The sequence below is a fragment of the Protopterus annectens genome, chromosome 16.part0, assembly GCF_019279795.1.
Source record: "Protopterus annectens isolate FY-2018-M chromosome 16.part0, PAN1.0, whole genome shotgun sequence".
Classification (NCBI taxonomy): domain Eukaryota; kingdom Metazoa; phylum Chordata; order Ceratodontiformes; family Protopteridae; genus Protopterus; species Protopterus annectens.
This window is the reverse complement of record NC_056750.1, coordinates 464,200,565-464,219,637: the sequence shown is the minus strand read 5'-3', so window position 1 is coordinate 464,219,637 and position 19,073 is coordinate 464,200,565. Positions and strand designations below refer to the sequence as shown.

Here is a 19,073-nt window from a genome sequence, read left to right as displayed (position 1 = left end):
CAACTTATGATGAGAAGGGTGCTCATTAACCTCTGTATCTGACCAGTCTTCAATACAGTGTTTGGGCCTGAGTAGCCAAGCAACAGGAATGCTAGGTGTGGGTGTGTGCACACGTGCGTGTGTGAATGTGAATGAAGAATGAGCTGACTGTGCTACCAAATGCTAACATGAAAGCTACTGAGCCCTAGGTAGAGAAATAAAACTGCAGAAAAGTCGGAAGATGGTGGCGATATATAACAATACGGTCTCCATGCTGCGTTGCCCGTGTATAATACTGTGATCTAAGCAGTACTATTATGTTGCTTATGGCTGATAACAGACATTTCAGTGTACAGCTGTGACACATGCATATGCCTTACTATAATCAGTATTCAACAACAGAGACACAAGTACAGATATAAACAGTTTAGCCACAGATAGAATGTCTGCCTTGGGAAAATATGGCATTTACTCTGTTATTCTAAAAATGTGTGTGTGTGTGTGTGTGTGTGTGTGTGTGTGTGTGTGTGTCACTTGAGTTGCTAAGGTACTTTTAAGCTGTTGGCTAACTACAGACTAATGTCAGTTCTGACCATAATACTTATTTATTTTGTTAAACAGTAATGTTCAACTGGGCACAAGTCTCATTTTCAGGAGAGGCTCGGGGAGAAAAGTTCCACAAAAAATACATTGGCCATTTTTACAATGAACAGTAGAAAAAAATAAACATTCTATGCATTATTTTGCAAGTAATATTGAGACATAAACGGTAAACACATTTATCATATACTTAAGGAGTTATATTATCATAAGTACGTCAAAGACATGTTAACATGCAATAGTTGGAGATACAAGAGCAATGGTAATGCACATAGATTCAGCATGTATACTGACATAAATGAGGTTAGATATTACTAGAGCAGGAACAGAAAACAGAGGAGATGGTAGAGGGATACAAGAAATAAACATGAAAAAATATTTAGAAAAAGTTCTTATAGTGGACAGATTATGATAACAGTAGACAGGTAAGATGAGGCAGGTAAGGAGGGGGGTTAGTAGGAGAGGATTAAGGATACAGTTTAGTTGGGGGCGCAGAAGTGGGGGTGAAATGGAAAAAGACAACGGGTAGAAAGGTGAGAAAGTCAGGATGACTGATAGAAAGATTGGCAATTGAAGAAAAACAGAGATAAAGGTGGGTTTAGTCAGGATGGGAACAACAGCATAGCCATGAGGAAGTTTAGGTTGTGCTTGAAATGTGTTAGTAATATTCTCCTGTTTTAGGGTGGGTGGGATGGAGTTCCAGTGCTTAAAAAAAATATAGGTCGAGTAAAGTGAGTCACCTACACTGTTGTAAGACTTGGTCTGTGAACAGAGATTCCCAGGAGGGAGAGTAGTGTTTGAGGATGTTTTGTAGTTACTGGCAGGTGTCGTTAATGTATTATTTTGTGGTTAGTAAGCAGCTGGAAGTAGGTAAGGTAATTACAAGCCAGTGTAGGTGGTTTAGTGCTAGGCAGTGGTGTGAATAGTTTGATCAGCTGGATGCAAACCTAGCTATTTTAATGTAGCAAACCTCCAGTTTATGTTTTAAGTTGGAGTGCAGATAGTCAGGATGGGTGCTGCATAGAAAAGTGAAGAGATAAGTTAAAATGTTGCTAAAGAATTCCAAGAGCAGTCAGTGAGAAAGGGTTTGTTTCTGCAGAGGAAACCCAGCTTTGGGTGAGTTTTCTTGATGGCTTGAGTGATGCAGTCATCTTATTTTAAGTTACTGTCAATTATGACATCAAGACACTTTGTGTTGGAAAGTGTTTCAATTGTGGTATTATTTGCTGATGTGACGCTGAAGGATTGTTTCTGTGCTGAAAGAGATTTATGTAAAACTAGAATTATTTTTATAAGCATTTAAAAGTAGTTGGTAGTTATGTAGCCTGGCCTCGAGTGAGGAAAAGGAGTCCTGGGTCATCTTGTGTCTTAGCGGTAGACTTGTGACTGAGCATATGACAGTGGCATCATCTATGTACTGTACTATGCATGTTCATAAATAATTAAGAGCTGGTCTAGCTCACAGGTCACCTGAAGACATGATCATCTTACTCTCTCCAGTTATCAACAAAGCTCATTTCAATCATCATCACCATCATCAACCCCCTTTTCCCATTGCTTTTCTACATGGGGTTGGGGTGTCATGTTAAATGTTGCCATCTCTCTCTATTCAGTGCCACTCTCCTACCTTCTTAAACACTCATGCCTGACTTTCGCAGGTCTTTTCTCAGGCAATGCATCCACATCTTTACTGGGCATCTTCGCTTCCTCTTGCATTCTTCCTCTCTGTCCAAATCTTAATCACCAGACTGTTTTCTGCTTTTTTGCACATGTGCCTGAACCACCACATTCTGTTCTCTTTGACTTTTTCTGCACTTGGATCTACTTTGGCTCCTGCTCTTATGTCCTCACTTCTTCATCAGTACCACAGTGTGCATTCTACCACCCATCTCAGGCACTCCATCATCTTTAACTTTCTCAACTGCTCTACCTTTACTTTCGGCTTCTTTGGCATTCTTCCATCATATACTACACCTGACACTGTGTGCTAGCTGGCTGCAGCTCCTCTGGTTCTAGCTTTCACCTCTTTATTCATACTTCCTTTCTCCTCAACCACCCCTGCCAGATGCTTGAAGCTGTTAACCTATTGCACTGTTTTCCCTTATATCTAAATTCTCAGTTTCTTTTGATTTCCCCCATATGCTGCCATTACATCTGTCTTACCTATACTCAGTTTCATCCAATATGCCTTAAGTTTTGCATTCCATTCCTTTATCCTTTGCTGAAGTTCTTGTTTGGAGTCTGCCTGTAATGCCACATCATCTGCATACAGCAGCTTTGTTGATCTGTCACCTCCAAACTGTTTGTTAATGTAGTCCATCACCAGTATGAACAATAGGACTCAGAACTGAACCCTGATGGTCACAAACTCCCAGTGGGAACTCCTCTGTGAGATCAAACACTGTTTCTACTTGAGTTACTGGGTCCTTGTACATAGTTTGCACTAATTCTGTCAACGTTTCTGGGACCTTGAACCACCACTTGTTTCAATATGAGTGCAAACTTTAAAATACTGTACCTGCGGGCTTTGATAATGGACTCACCTTCAGTCTGTCTTCAATGATCCTCTCCAGTTTTACCTAGGAGTGACCGAATTACCTGGTCACCAAAAATGATCATCAAAGCCAGTGATTTGAAAAAACTAAAAATCAGAAATATTTTTTTTTTGCATGGGTGGAGCAAGCCCTCCTGCAACCCCCTTGTGTGTGTGTGTGGGGGGGGGGGTACCCCCCCCCCAAACTCTATATACCAACTCTACGGTTATACCACAGAGATGAAAGAGAAAAAAAATCTGAAAAGTGCTTTGCTGACTCAGAATACAACACATTGAGGTAAAACTCACCATGATATAAATTTTTTTAAGTAAAGCTGTTCATCCACTAGTGCTTCAACAACCTGTAGGTATGCCCCTTTGAAAGGCTTTTGGCTAATTGGAACATAGGCTACTAATAATTAAACTGCACATTCCTAGCTTTCTAAAACAGCAGAGAAACTTGGAGCTGTGTAAGATATGATGAACAAAACATTTCAAACTACTCTTCAGGTAATTACCTGCTTTTATAATAGTGCCATATTAGTCAAGATTGGGTCTCTTGTTTTGGCATAAAGAAAAGTAATTATTTCTGCTTCGGTCTATTCAACAGATGCTTCTGATTGTCTATGGTAAACCAAAAGTACAGTGTGGTCACTGAGAAATGACATAAACAATAATTGAACATGGAAGTGAAGCTTGAGAGGTCACAATGTTTATTTGACTTCTAGAAGACTATATAGTACTGTTGTGTTCCCCCTCCACCCCTGGAACTACAATGTTTTATAGTATACGACTGGAACTGTCAAGGCTATCAAAACAGTTAAGAATGTTAGTCTGTCCTGCATTTCAGATTCTGCTAAACAGAAACTGGGACTTGCACGAACTGTCTTATTTTATTATTTTTATTTTGGTACAAAATGAAAATATGGATAACTTTTCAAATGGTTAGCTTCTGTTTGATTACGTGAGGTTTTACTTGACACTGCTTCATGAATTACACTTGTAGGAAATCACAGGAAAGAAGCATAAACTATACTAGCCAATCTGAGGAAAATAAATATGAAATAAATAGCAAGTACACTTAAGAGGTATCCATTTTAACTCTCTGGATATTATTTACTACTGCTATATTTTGTGTACATGCTGACAATTGGGTACTTTCAGCCCAAATTATATACATTTTAATTTTAATCAGAAAAAGTATTTTCAGAATACATGCCTCATTGGGAAAACAACTATTCTGATGCTATGTGTACTATGCTAGCCAAATGAAACTACAGCTTGCCACATTAGCCAAAAGCTGCACACTTTCCTATCAAAACTAGCTTTTTCAGATATACACTTGAAAATGGACATGATGTATACCTCTGACCTATGCATTATTAGTTATCAAGGAGTTTCTTTTCTTTACCTTCATCAAATTCAGCTAAGTCTTGCTGTAGCCTGGCAGTAGCACCAGTCAAAATTGATAAACATTCATCTCAGAAAACCTTGGTTGCATAACCACCTAACCTCTTCAACTTATAAACTCATACCTAATACTTCCCTATCCATATCCTACTATATATCTAATATCCAATTATCATGTCATTACCTCTTCTATTGCAGCACTTCGTATTCTAAAATTTCTATTCTCCTCTCTGCTAAAATTTCCATCATATTTTTAAATACAATGTCCATTATTTTGGCTGGACCACGTATACCTCACCTATAACACTTGTATTATGCACTGTTTACTCCTGATCCTATTTCTTTTAAATCTCCTTGTAAATACGTTTATAGTTTTTTTACATCTATCTTATTTTATGGCACTATACTATATAATTTAGTTATACCTTTAATGCTACCCAGGCTGAGCCTGCAAACAGATACATATGATCAGTAGTTTACACTGATAAACAAAATTACATAAAATAAAAAGGCCTCGACTGTCTCAGTCACCACTACAGAACAAAATATGACAACGGCAACAGACAAACAGTGGAGCAGAATCAGTCAAACAGCTGGGCAGCAGCAGCAAGCAGTAACTACAATTAGGCCACAAGGGTAAAAATGTAAAAGAGGATGGGACAGCAAGTCAGCCATTAAAAAATAGGAAAGCAACCAAAGTAACTGGACAAATCTGAATGAGGTATTAGACACCAGGCTGCATCTAAATCTATAGAGAGTGCAAAGCAGCCAGAATGGGAACTCACCTAAATAGCAGGCCAACAGAGACAGTCATCAGCCATTAAAGTTTTCTGTCATGCTTCCGTTACTTATCTTTTGCACCAGGGTATGTGGTGCAGGAAGTACAGATAAGGATCTTCATTCTAATGGGGATTTTTTTTACTCACAAAGGAGGAAAAAAACAAAACAAAAAAAAAAACAAAGGCAAAAGCCCTTCAAAACTATTTTTTCAATGATGAAGCCACTGAGGAGAAAGCATGATCTTTAAACTCAGTGAGTTCAACTCGGGAAAACCGTAGGATGCATAAGCAGATATACCTCCATTAAAGTCTATGGAGCCGTGCCTGACATGACGCCATTGGGGAAAACACTAAATTCATTTGAGCCATGGTTTCAAAAAAAGTTTCTGAAGTTTTTATTAAAACAACAGCCCAAATAAATATTGGTAGACTGGTAAAATGCAGAGTGTCACTTAATTGAATAGATGCTGCAATGTAGCACCTCAGTGTGACAAAACACTTTAAGATAGTAACTTAATCCACATGCATAAAGGAAAACCTTTTAAATTAAGCAAGAGATTTACTATGTTTGTCAGAGAAGAGTCAGGGATCAGTGAAGATATGGAGGCAGATGATACGGTGAAACATATGTGTATGTGTGTGTGAGAGAGAGGCATGTATAAGCATATGTACTGAGGTTGTATTCTAAGCTTTTATGGGATAAGAACAGTTCATCTAAATCACTTTCATACCCATGTTCCCTGATAAAAAGAAGTTATGTACCTAACATAACGTTCCATGTTAGTTGTCTTCATCTCGCCTTCTTTCTTGATGGTTGGGATCGGAGCCGAGGCGGACATCTTCTATAGCTCGAGAGCTGTTTACTGGCTCGAGGCTACCCCTTATCCCATGATGCCTAGCGCTAGCTACCCAGATCTCGTTTGTAATAGCTAATCCCAGACATAGCCTGAGAATCAACCTGTCCAAACAAACAGGTTGAGCATACCTGTCATACTCTCTCAGTCAGTTGAGGAAACAAACCAGAGAACACTCAGCCAGTGAAACCAAAACTCCTCTCGATCCAATAGGACAGGGGGACGGAGGGTGGGACGCAAGAAAGAAGGCGAGATGAAGACAACTATCATGGAATGTTATGGTAGGTACATAACTTCTTTATGTTAAGTTGTCTATCTCACCTTCGTTCTTGCTGGTTGGGACAGTGTCCGTAGCACCTACAATCCTGGGTGGCTCATTGGAACAGACTCTTCAGAACAGTGGAACCAAAGTCAGCTCTCCTCCTGGAGATCATATCTAGCTTGTAATGAGAAATAAAGGTATGAGGATTTGCCCACGTAGCAGCTGCACAGATAGAATCCATGGGCAACCTAGATTGGAAGGCTACAGAGGTGGCCAAAGCCCTAGTAGAATGACCTTTTGGTTTGATAGGCAACTCTTTGTTTCTCAATTGATAAATGAAAGTAATAATGTGAAACAACCACCTGGATAAGGTCACTTTGGAAACTGGGAGACCTTGTTTGCCTAGAGCGTAGGAAAGGAATAGTTGGTCTGACTTCCTTATATCCTTAAGTCCTATGCAAGTAAAAACGCAATTGTCTATGAACGTCCAATTGGTGTAATTTGTATTCTGCCTTGTTGGTGTGGTTAGGGAAAAACACAGGAAGGTCTATAGATTGGTTTAAATTGTTTTCTGAGCAGACTTTCGGAAGGAACGAGGGATTAGACCTCAGAGCAACCCTGTCCTTATGAAAAACCAAGTATGGAGGAAAAACACATAGTGCCTGAAGTTCAGAGACGCGTCTGGCTGAAGTAATAGCTACCAGAAAAAGTGTTTTCCAAGATAGAAACTTAATGCAGCAGGATGCTGCAGGTTCAAACGGGGGCACAATTAAGGGGGTTAGTACCAAATTAAGGTCCCAAGGAGGAGGGGGCTCTCTCACTGGAGGTCTAAGGAGAGTAGTCCCTCTTAAAAAGGCTTTACAGAGCTTGTGAGACATAATGTTTGAATTAGACAACCCAACATGAAAGTTAGAAACGGCCGCCAATTGAACCCTGATTGTAGCAGAAGCGGACCCAGAATGAAAAAGTTGTGCTAGGAACTCCAAAATTTTGTGGACTGGGGCTGAAAAGGGATCTACGTTCCTAGCCTCTGCCCAACAAGAAAAATGTTTCCATTTGAAAGCATAAGTCTTTCTAGCTGTGGACTTGTGAGAGGAAACAATAATCTCATGCACGGCCAGGGAAATGCTGGGAAGCCTGGCTAAGGTTGGAAGTGGAGCAACCAAGCTGTGAGCTGGAGTGTTTGGAGGGATTGATGCAGCCCGCCTGATTAATGAATCAGAAGGTCTGGAATCAGATCCAGAGTCCAGGGCTGATCGAGAAGGTAATGGTGCAGGAATGGAAACCATAACTGTCGAGGCCAGTAGGGGGCAATGAGGATCATTTTGCAACCCAACGATCTTGCTTTCTCTATGAGTTTCGGTATCAGGGGAAATGGAGGGAAGGCATAAAGAAGCCCTTGAGGCCAATCGTGGACTACAGCGTCTCTGGGTGTGTGACCTGGAAGCGGAAGAAGGGAGAAGTAGTTGCTGCATTTGCTGTTGAAGGGGGGTGGCAAAAAGATTGCAGCAAGGCTGTCCCCATTTGCGGAAGATCAGATCCGCAACTACCTGATTCAGAGACCACTCATGAGGCATGAGAATAGCTCTGCTGAGCCTGTCCACTATGACGTTGGACCTCCCAGGGTTGTGCATCGCAATCAGAAATCATTGGGAAGAAATCGCCCACTGCCAGAGTCTGAGTGCTTCTCGACATAGGGGGTAGGACTTGGTTCCGCCCCGCTTGTTGATGTACCAGACCACTGACGTGTTGTCCGTTTGAATTGCAATGGTCCCAGAAGGGAGAGAGTCTTGAAGAGCTTGCAACGTTAGGAGCATGGCTCTCATTTCTAGGAAGTATATATGCAGGTGGTACTCGTGAGGCTGTCAAGTGCCTTGGACTGTCCTGCCCTGATAATGCCCCCCCACCCTATCAGGGAGGCGTCCGTGGTCACCGTGGCAACCGGAGGGGGCTGAATGAAGGGTCTGCCCTAAGTCACTAGTGGGGAGACCATCCACCAGGAAAGGTGCCTTTTGCATGCTTCTGTAATGATCATGTGAGACATGGGCAGCTGTTGGAAAGACCACTGTGTGAACAGAAGCCACTGAAGGATCCTCATGTGAAAGCGGGCCAGTGGGATTAGAAGAATTGCCGCTGCCATGGAACCCAGAGTTTGAAGGACGAAGCTGACTTGGATCCTTTTGCTCTGCATTAGAATTTTTACTTGCTGGTGAATTGTAGACACCCTTTCTGGCGGTAGCCTTGCGGACATGTTCTTTGTGTCTAAGTCTGCTCCTATATAGGTGATAGATTGACAGGGCAACAAGGCATATTTTTCGAAGTTTATTGTAATGCCTAGCTGGGAGCAGATTGTAATAGTGTAGTCCCTGGCTTGCAAAAGTTGATGCCTGGTAGTAGCAGTGAGGAGCCAGTCATCTAGATATGGAAACACCTGGAATCCTCGACATCTCAGGTGAGCCGTGACCACTGCCATACATTTGGTGAACACCCTGGGGGCTGTGGTGAGACCAAAGGGCAGAGCTCTGAACTGGTAATGACTGGCTCCCAGCTGGAAGTGAAGGAATCTCCTGGAGCACCTGTCCATTTTGATGTGGTAGTACGCATCCTGAAGATCTATGGAGCACATCCAATTGTCCTGACCCAGAAAGGGTAGAATGGACTGTAGCGTGACCATCCGAAACTTTGTTCTTTGAACTGACTTGTTTAGTCTGCTGAGATCCAGAATCTGTCTCCAGTCCCCTGTCTTTTTTGGTACCAAAAAGAACCTTGAGTAAGTTCCGGATCCGTGTTGGTCTGCCGGACTTCCTGGATGACTCTTTTTTTCTAGCAGTCTTGAAACTTCTATGACTGTTTGGTCCCTTAGATTGGGTGGAACATCTGGAAGGGATTTGCTCGATGGTAAGGGGGGTTGAAAGAAGGGAATTTTGTAACCTCCGGATATAACTGACCGTACCCATTTGTCCTGCGTTAAATTTTGCCAGGCTTTTGGGAACAGTGAAAGTTTTCCCACGACTGCCTCCAGAGGCGGGCAGTCGGGCAACCCTTCAGGGATGCTGAAACGGCTTATCAGAGAAGGATTCTCTGTTGCCTGGTTCTGCAGACCCCCTCTGCCACGAGGGTGGTGTCTATTGTTATTCCCCCTCTGCCCCTGGAGGAAAAATCGCTACGTGTGTCAGGTGAGGCTCCCTGGGATTTTTGGAACCACATTTTACCACTCTTCTGACCCTTGGGGTATGGTCTGGAAAGAGTGGAAAAACGGACTCCCACTGCAGAGAGACTCTTGCCTTCTTGCTCACACCCAGTCAAAGTGTCTTTCACCTGTGGTCCAAAAAGAAAAGGAACCATCAAAGGGGGTATTGGTGAATGACCCTCTAAAGGGTTCCGCAAAGTTACACAGCCGCATCCATGCATGTCTCCTAAGGGCCACGCCTGTACCTGCAGCTCTACTCGCACCATCGGCTGCATAAGAAATGAGCCTCATGGAGGAGTTGACTACAGAATTAAGGGTCGCCAGCTGGGAAGCCACTTTAGCTTGAGCCTCCTCAGCTGATGGATCTTGAAGGGCAGCCGGAACCAAAGTAGCAGGTAGAGACTGAACCAAAGACGGCTCCGAACTTGGAGCCGACGATTTGGTAGATTTAGGGGATTTCACAGGCTGAGTCTTGGCCGGTGAATCCTGGGGCTTTAAAAGGCCCCTAAGAATAAGCTTATTCTTACGCTCCTGCAGAACTCTTGGACTAAATGCACGGCAGATAGAACAAGAGTCCTGCAGGTGCACAGCGCCTAAACAATAGACGCAAGAAGTGTGCCCATCTGTCAGCGACATTTTCTGACAGCATGAGTCACACTTCTTGAACCCAGACACCTTGGATTCTTTGGACATCCTGTAACAAAAAATACAACAATAGCTACCAATCAAAATACAGTCTAAAGAGAAAAAACACAGTACACTACAGACTAAAGCTAAAGATTTTTATTTTTTTATTTATTTTTTTTAATAGGAAAGCATCTAACTCAAGCGGCTAGCCTATAACGAAGATAGAAGAAAGCCTCTAACTTAAACGGCTAACCTGACAGGAATAAGGAGGGGGGAAGGGGGAGAACTCTCTAAATTAAATGAGTTCTAAAGGGACGGGAAGGAGGCTACAAATACACACTTAGCTAACACAACAAATATAAGACTAAAAACTAACAAAAACCCCTAGGAAAAAGACTATTTCTAGTAAAAAAATTCTATAAAGAAACTTTATACAAGCCTGAGCCACTGAAGCGGCAAACGAGATCTGGGTAGCTAGTGCTAGGCATCATGGGATAAGGGGTAGCCTCGAGCCAGTAAACAGCTCTCGAGCTATAGAAGATTGCCGTGTCGGAGCCGAGGATCGGCTCTGATCCCAACCAGCAAGAACGAAGGCGAGATAGACAACTTAACATAATGCCTTCTTATTTATCTGTTATTCTTTCCTATCCTGATGTAATTCCTCTGAATGTTTACTGCTCCTGTTTTGACTACAAAAACAGTAGCAGTGCGGAGACAGAGGCGCATCCCAGATGACCACAGAATACGCATTATAGTGACAAAGTACAGGAACAAAGTGGGCATTCACAACTGTGGGCAGTTTAGAGGTATCAAACTCCTATCACTCAGCATAAACGTTCTGGAGATGGTGACTGATAAATAAATACACAGAGTAGCAAAAAGTAAGATGGAAGATGAGCAGTTTGGATACAGATCAGGATGCAGCACAACCGACACAATGTTTGCAGTGAGAAATATAGTTGAGAAGAAGTGACAAAATAATCCAAATGGGCATTCCCAGACTTGGAGAAAGAATATGACAAGGTTGCAAGCAAGCTGGTTTGGGCAGTCCTATGGTGTTTTGAAGTCCTAGAAACATTGATTGAATTAATGCAGACCATGTACAAAGACAAAATAACATAAGTACAAACAGTGTTTGGACTCACAGAGGGGTTCTCAGTAGCAACAGGTGTGCATCAGGGTTCTGCTCTGAGTCTACTGCTGTTCCTACTGGTGATAGACTACATTAGCAAATAGCTTGGAGGGGACAGACCAATAAAGCTGCTGTATATAGATGATGTGAAATTATAGGCAGACTCTGGGAAAAAAAAATGATACGGAAATGAAATTCAAAACTGAAGGCGCACAGGATGTAACTAAGTACAGATATGGCAGATGTACTGCATGAACCGTGGTGACTACACTCTGATAACAATTAATCATCCTCCTAAAGTTGTTAAAGTCGGGTCTAGTGTTTCACTCTTGAGACGACTTTCTTGGCATCCATGTCTTAAACACATAATAAGCAGGTTATGATCGGCGACCCAATCATAATCCCCTATGTAATGGCAGCAACTGGGGAAAATAGGAAGAAGCTGAAAACTGAGATACAAGGGAAACCAGTGAAACAGGTTAACAACTTTAAGTATCTGCTAGGGGTGGCTGAGGAGAAGTGAAATTTGAATGAGGAGGTTAACTCTAGCATCAGTGGGGCTGTAGCCAACTGTCACAGAGTATGAAGGAAAGTGTATGGCAGATGAATCCCAAAGAAGCTGAAAACTAAGGTGCACAAAACAGTGAAACCAGTAATGGTGTATGATACATAAACCTAGACAGTGAAGCAAGACAGTTTTGGAAGCTAGAGGTAATGGGGATGACATGCCTGAGATGGGTGGTAGGATGCACACTGTGGGATAGATGAAGAAATGAGGACATCAGAGCAGAAACCCAGTAGCTCCAATTGCAAAGAAGGTAAAGAGAACAGATTACGGTGGTTCAGACATGTGCAGAAAAGCAAAAGATGATCTGGTGAAGAAGATTTGTGAAAGACAGGAAGAAGGCAACAGCAAAGAGGGTGTCCAGCAAAGAGATGGATGGATGGATGGATTGTGTGAGAGAAGACCTGCAACAGTCAGGCATGACTGCTGAAGAAGGTAGGAGAGTGGTACTAAATAAAGAGAGATGGTGAAAGCTGACACAATACCCCAATCCCAAGTAGAAAAGCTGGAAATGGATAAAGGAGATTGGTGATGATGATGATGACAATAAACAGTTTATCCATGTATTACAGCAAGCTCACTTGATGTTACTGCTTTGGTATAATCTAGGAATTCCAGTGGACCTAGATGGTTTGAATGGAGAAATCTGAGTGACATATGAAGAACCGTTTAACTGTCATCCCAATGTATTTATAGTGAGAGAGAGAGAGAGGGAAAGACAGAGGACAGAGACAGATACACACACTCACACAAAAGAAAATACATATATTATGGTAAAAAATGGTTGTATTCTCTGCAGTTAACTGCATCAGACAGTCTATACAGTAAACACATTCAAATCAATGAAATGGTTACATAAATGGAAATGCCCTTAAGTACTGTACTGAGGTTTCTGACTATGTATTAACCAATCAAAGTTACTTAGACAGCTTTGTCAAAAACATGTATTACTAAAACAAGTTATAATATCACTAGCTGCCTACTAGATGTGAAAATCAAGACCTGACTTGCAATAGATACAACAAAGAATCATTACTCACTACTTGTGTTTACAAGTAGCCCAGCTTCAGTAACCATTAATTATCCCAAAAGATGAACAGCCTCTACTGAGGACATACCTCTGAAAATCTTAGTAGAAAACATATGTACAGATCCAAAAATAATGAGGGGTACAAAGACCCAAAATAGGTATAGATTTTAAATATTGCACTTATAAACTTTGAAAATTGATAGAATAAAAGGTTTTGTGTTAGCATGCACTTTCTGAAGACTATGAAGCCTGAAACTCAAATAACTGTTACCATTTAGTGACTTCAAGTTCTCAATGATTTGTCAGAAAACTACAACTTTTATGAGGAACAGCCCAAAATTATGAGGCAAAAATCTGGTCATTCCACCAAAAAATCTAGACAGCTGACAGGTATGACTGTGAGCTACTAAACAGCTTATAAAATTCTGTAGTTCAGCCTGCAAATAATCAACCTGCTATGCAATTCAACCTATCTGGTTGCTATACATAGGGTGTCTCTATTTAAGCAGACAGAAAACAGCTGATCCCAAACAGGAGTTTCTAGACAAGGAAGTATACTAATTATACAGTTTTCTACAACTTCACAGAATTCAGAAACTGTTAGCTACCACACAGAACATTATGTCCAGACTTGCGTGCAAAGATTTCACATCTACAAATGAAACACAGAGATAAAAGAGAATGTCGGCCCTCTAAAATCATGAAACAAATCTTTTACAGAAGGTATATAAAAATCTGTTTTTAAGTGACTACAAGTTGCATACTATTACTAAACCTGAATTAGCCTTTGGTATTGTTTATTACAGCTGTACATATTTCCAAGAAAAAAGTTTTTTTTCATATATTTTAGTAGTTGTAAACGAAGTAGCAAGTTTAAGAAAACTTTTATGTAACACAGCCACCAAGAAGTAGAAATCATAGACGATAGCTTAAAGCATATAACACAAAACGTATTTACTAAACGATGAATTACTGCGAATTACCCCCTTTTGGTACTCTGCTGCGACTTCTAGATCTACTGTGATGTCTCTGAAGTCGTGACCTTCCAAGCAGCCTATAGTAGTAAGATGGTTTCCCGAAGTTTCTTCTGCTGTTAAATGACATGTCTTCATTTATTTACTTTCTTTACATCAGTACAGTCTTATGTTTTTCATAAAACCTAGTTTCCATGTCAAAAATGTCTTATTTGTAGTCACTGACAACTTATTTCCTGTCCACATGGTAAAGAAGCGGAATACTTAGGCCAAGCATCTGAAATACACAAGTTTAAACAAAGGCAAACTTGCTGCTGTCAAGAGAAGTACAGACTCTCCCAAAAGATAACTCTGTTGTGTTTGGAACACTAAGGCAGCTAGCTGGCTGGCATGCTACTGACAGGAGAACAAAAGCTGAGCTAAAGGAAATCCTGGACTGGATCAGCCCTCACTTAACAGGAGGTAAAATCTTAGCTGTTGGGACAAGTTCTGTTGCACTAAAATGCTTGCATAGCACTCGGAACCATACCTCTCAACCTCTTAGTGCAAGAAATCTGGACAAACCCTAAAATAATGGGGGGGGGGGGTCAAAGGCCCAAAAATACAGACAGATTTTAAATATTGTTCTTATAAACTTAGAAAATTGCTAGGATAACAGGTTTTATGTTAGCATGCATTCTCTGAAGGATATAAAATCTGAATCTCAAATGTGTGTCATTAATTAGTGACTTCAATCCTGAATGATTTGCTAGAAAATCACAAATTTTATGAGGAACAGACCAAAAATAAAAGCCAAAAATCTGGACAGCTGAGGTGTATGCTCAGAAAATAAAGTACATCTGATAAACAGCAGTCCCAGTTTTCATCATTTAAAACACCAACCCAAAATACTGACCACTGAAAATAGTTCTATTTACTTGTATCATTTAACGTATGTGCCTAGATCACTTCTGCATATTAAGCTATTATGGATTTGTATTCTATATTCTTTCATTGCTGATGCATTCAAGCCAGGCTGCGGCTGAAACTGGTAGTCTAGCTCAGTTAGCAAGCTGTAAATAACTACACAGATGTCCTTTTAAATATGCAGTGGGTTCAGTCTAACAAGATAAATCCTTAACATTTATTTTAAGTACTATGTAATTATTTAGTAGTGGAAATACTGGATTCATGAGTTATTACAAAGCTTCTAGCTAAAGGAGACCCTCAAGGACCTCAGCCACAAGGCCCAGTAGTGTGGAACACAATGTCCTCCAATAAGTAGACTTTCTCCACATACCCTTGCTATCTTATTATTCTGAATAAGTGATATCACCCTCCTGACACTCATTAAATAAAAGTACTTGTCACACAGAGGCAAATACCAGAAAAATGTACTTTAGTTATTGTGACTGACTCCTGTCCTCTGACATTTTACTATGTAATAAAGGGGTGAAGAGTGCAGCAGGTCTCAGTCAAGCCCATGGGGCTGATTTTCAAGTCTCTAAATATATACTTTACTGCTACATGCTGAAGGATAAATGCAGCACTGTGTTACCTAGTTCTCACGGACTGGAAATTGGCAGTCTTGGACCTGTTCCACAAACACAGTCCAAGAAGAACTTGGGCAATTTTATCTCTAAGCAAAGAATATTGATAGAAAGAATTCTGCAAGTTAGACTACTCAAATCCCTGAAAGCCAGACACTTGGAAGATAAGCAAACACTATGGTTTCAGACACATATATGGTACAGCTTGATTTACAAGTAATATACACAAAAGAAACCCAGCAGATGATATGTTCTAGTTGGGTCTCAGCTAGGTTGCGTAGCTGTCTGATGGTGCAGAAGTCGGACACAAATTGGTAAGGTGGAAAGAAAATCGTGCAATTGATATGAAACAAAGACAGTGAATAAGAAACCATTGCTTAAGCTAGTGACCTAGAAGCATCATCGGAAACCAGTGATGGCACACATGCATGCCTTATAAAAGGAGAACAGGTGTATAATTTGCAGTGCAAATATTAATGACATTTTTCTTCAAACATCATCTAAGATTTCACCTGAAGTCATGAAGCAGTTTGTAAGTCACTTGGTATTGGAAATACTCATGTACATAGGGAATACTCCCTATTTCCATAATTACAAGGAATCAGCTAGCAGTATATCAAGTACAGTGAGCTATACATATATATACGCCTACAGCTACTTATGGCATCCTAACTTTTTTTGGGGCTGGCTTCTTTAACTAATGACTTACCAATAATCAGAATACGAAAATTCAAGGTGTACAATAACAGAATTATACTAAGATTCTTAATACACGATCTCCCACAGTGCAGATATCAATCACTGTTTGTCACCAACTATTCCTAGTTTCATAAATGTGAGAAAGTACAGTTGTGTAAGTAAACGTATCATAACAGTAAATGTTTGAATGATCACCGCTACAGTAGCCTTAGCTATATAGGTTATATCCTGCTTAGGATATAACATCCAGACAGCTTCTAAAGCTTCAGGGCACCTTCCACATGCCCAAACCATCATTCTCTTCATTCTGATTTGACTAAAAATCCCCTCACAGCTTTCATGCAAACAGAGATAGGGAGGGTTTAGCCCTGATAGGACAATGCTAGGAACAACAAAAAATATATGTCTACACACTGGCATAAACAACACCTGGAGAATGGTCCCATCAAAGCCTGAATCAGACCCAGAGAAGGAATCAAGCTCATGGTGCTTTGTAAAAGTATGTACTGAGGACCATGTTGCAGCTTCAAGAATACCAGTACAATCCACCCTTTTCCAAAAAATCCACAGATGAAGCCAAGGCACTAGTACAGTGGGCCTTAACCCTGTCTGGAACAGTTTTGTTGTGGTGAGTATAACAAAAGGCAATAGCCTTTGACAACCATTTGGAAATAAGAAACCACAGATGGAAATACAGTGCAGAACAACGACTCAGCCAGTGAATCCAAAAGCAGAATTAATTGCTGAAATGACTGTAGACAAGCAAACTCTTTCTCTCTCTCTAGCGCCTCGGCCAATGCCTTTAACAGAGTACAATTAGATCCATTCACAACCTCACATATATATATATATATATATATATATATATATATATATATATATATATATATATATATTAAAACAAAGCCAATTAAACAATTAGAAAAACACTTTACAAGAGCCATTTCCAATTAAACTCTCTATTTACAAAAGAAGAAGCACCACAGTGTATCCAACTGCCCAAATAAATCCTGCAAGCACGATGAGTTAACGTACTGTTTATTACAAAAAACAAAAAATCACATAAAGCGTTTCTGCCTCGGGGTACAACCTGAGGCAAGGGACGAAGAAAACGTACTAGCATTCACACCAGTAACTAGTGAACATACTAATGTGGACACTACGGATCTTTCCATTGCAGAACCGACACAGCAGGAGAAACCAGACGATGAGAATGCACTTTTAGAAGAACCAGTTGTTACTATTGTATACAATTCCACTGGGGACTTTAAGATTTTTAATTACTCTGACTTTCATGTTGATACTACTTTAGCTAATTTATTAGCAAAAGGTTTCACTTTTGTTCCTTCATGTAGAACCAACGTAGAAGAGTTTATTATTGATCTTAAATTATTCATTAGGAAGTTGAATTTAAACTTATTACTAGGAGAGGCACCATCCTCTATCACACCATTTTATATTACTAGTACATTTTGCCCCCATCTCCATCCAGACGTAGCTTTGTTTGAAAAAATATGTATGTTAGATATTTTTCACAAAATAAATAAGACGAATAATGAATACACCACTAATTTTAACTATAACATCACCAAGGAAGAAAAACAAGCACTTATGTATTTGCAACAAGCACACGTCAGGACTATGAAACCAGACAAAGGAGGGGGCATAGTTATTTTCAATTTGGATGATTATAACAATAAAATTCAGACCATTTTAGAAAGTGACACTTATGAGGAGGTATCAAAGAACGAATTAAACATAGCTTATAGAAGAGTTAAGGTATTTCTTGAAGAATTATTCATTGAAGCAAGGATAGATATGACTGTAGCAAATTACTTACATATGTCGGCCCCAAGGATACCTACTATGTTTGGAGTACTTAAAATACATAAAAGCATAGACAATCCACCCATGAGACCATTGGTCGACGCTAGAGCAAGTATCACTTATGCTTGCTCTAAATTTATTGACCATACTTTAAAGAAATATGTGGCTCAACAAAAGTACATTTGTAAAGATTCTTGGACATTTTTGGACAATATAAACCACCTACAATATCAAGATGATTTAAACTTTCTTACAATAGATGTGATAGACTCGTATTCATCAATTCCCCACACGGAGGGAATTGAATGGGTGAGTTTATTACTACATGATATGTGAGCCCCCCAGAATGAAATAAAATTGATGGCTGAATTATTGGACACAGTTCTTTCCAACAATTACATCACTTTTAACAACAGATACTACTTACAAAAAATAGGAGTGGCAATGGGGTCTCCATGTGGTAGTACATTTGCAAATTTAGTAATGGCCTACTGGGAACATGAACATGTCTTTGGTGTAACTACATACACAAGTAAGATTAAATATTATATACATTTCCTGGATGATATATTTATCCTGTTCCAGGGTAACCATCAGGAGGCTTCTAACTTTTTAACTTACTTAAACAACACTAGTACATTCTTAAAATTCACATATAATTTTTCACAGGATAGAATTGCTCATTTGGATGTTGATTTAAGTAAGGATAGACAAAATCAATGTTTTAAAGCCAGGATTTATAGAAAGGAAACATATTCAAATCCATTTCTTCACTACAGTAGCTGCCATCCGGCCCATCAAAAATGTTTGGTTGTTAAGGGCCAGTTTGTAAGGGCAGCTCGAATGGTTACGGATGACAACCAGTTCAATGAAGAATGCTCAACACTTATGGACATATTTAAAAAGAGAGGTTATCCTATTTCACTCCTACAAGAAATTTGTCAGGAAGTGAAAAATAAAAGAGAAGTGGGCTTTTACAAAGCAATATTATCAAGTAACCAGAGTTTAGAAACAAACAGTTGTACATTACAGGATGGGACACTAAATGAAAATGAAAACAGACTTATTATTAAGTATTATATA

General features: G+C 40.0%; 1 protein-coding gene across 1 annotated transcript in view; it reads right to left on the bottom strand.

The window, feature by feature from the left end:
- LOC122790822 (disabled homolog 2-interacting protein-like) overlaps positions 1-14,261 on the bottom strand; it is a 2,409,524-nt gene extending 2,395,263 nt beyond the window's left edge. Inside the window, exon 1 of the mRNA XM_044058455.1 lies at positions 13,945-14,261. Within this exon, the coding sequence (XP_043914390.1) occupies positions 13,945-14,065 (121 nt within the window). The 5' untranslated portion in view covers positions 14,066-14,261. The remainder of the gene's footprint in view (positions 1-13,944) is intronic.
- Positions 14,262-19,073: the final 4,812 nt, after the last annotated feature.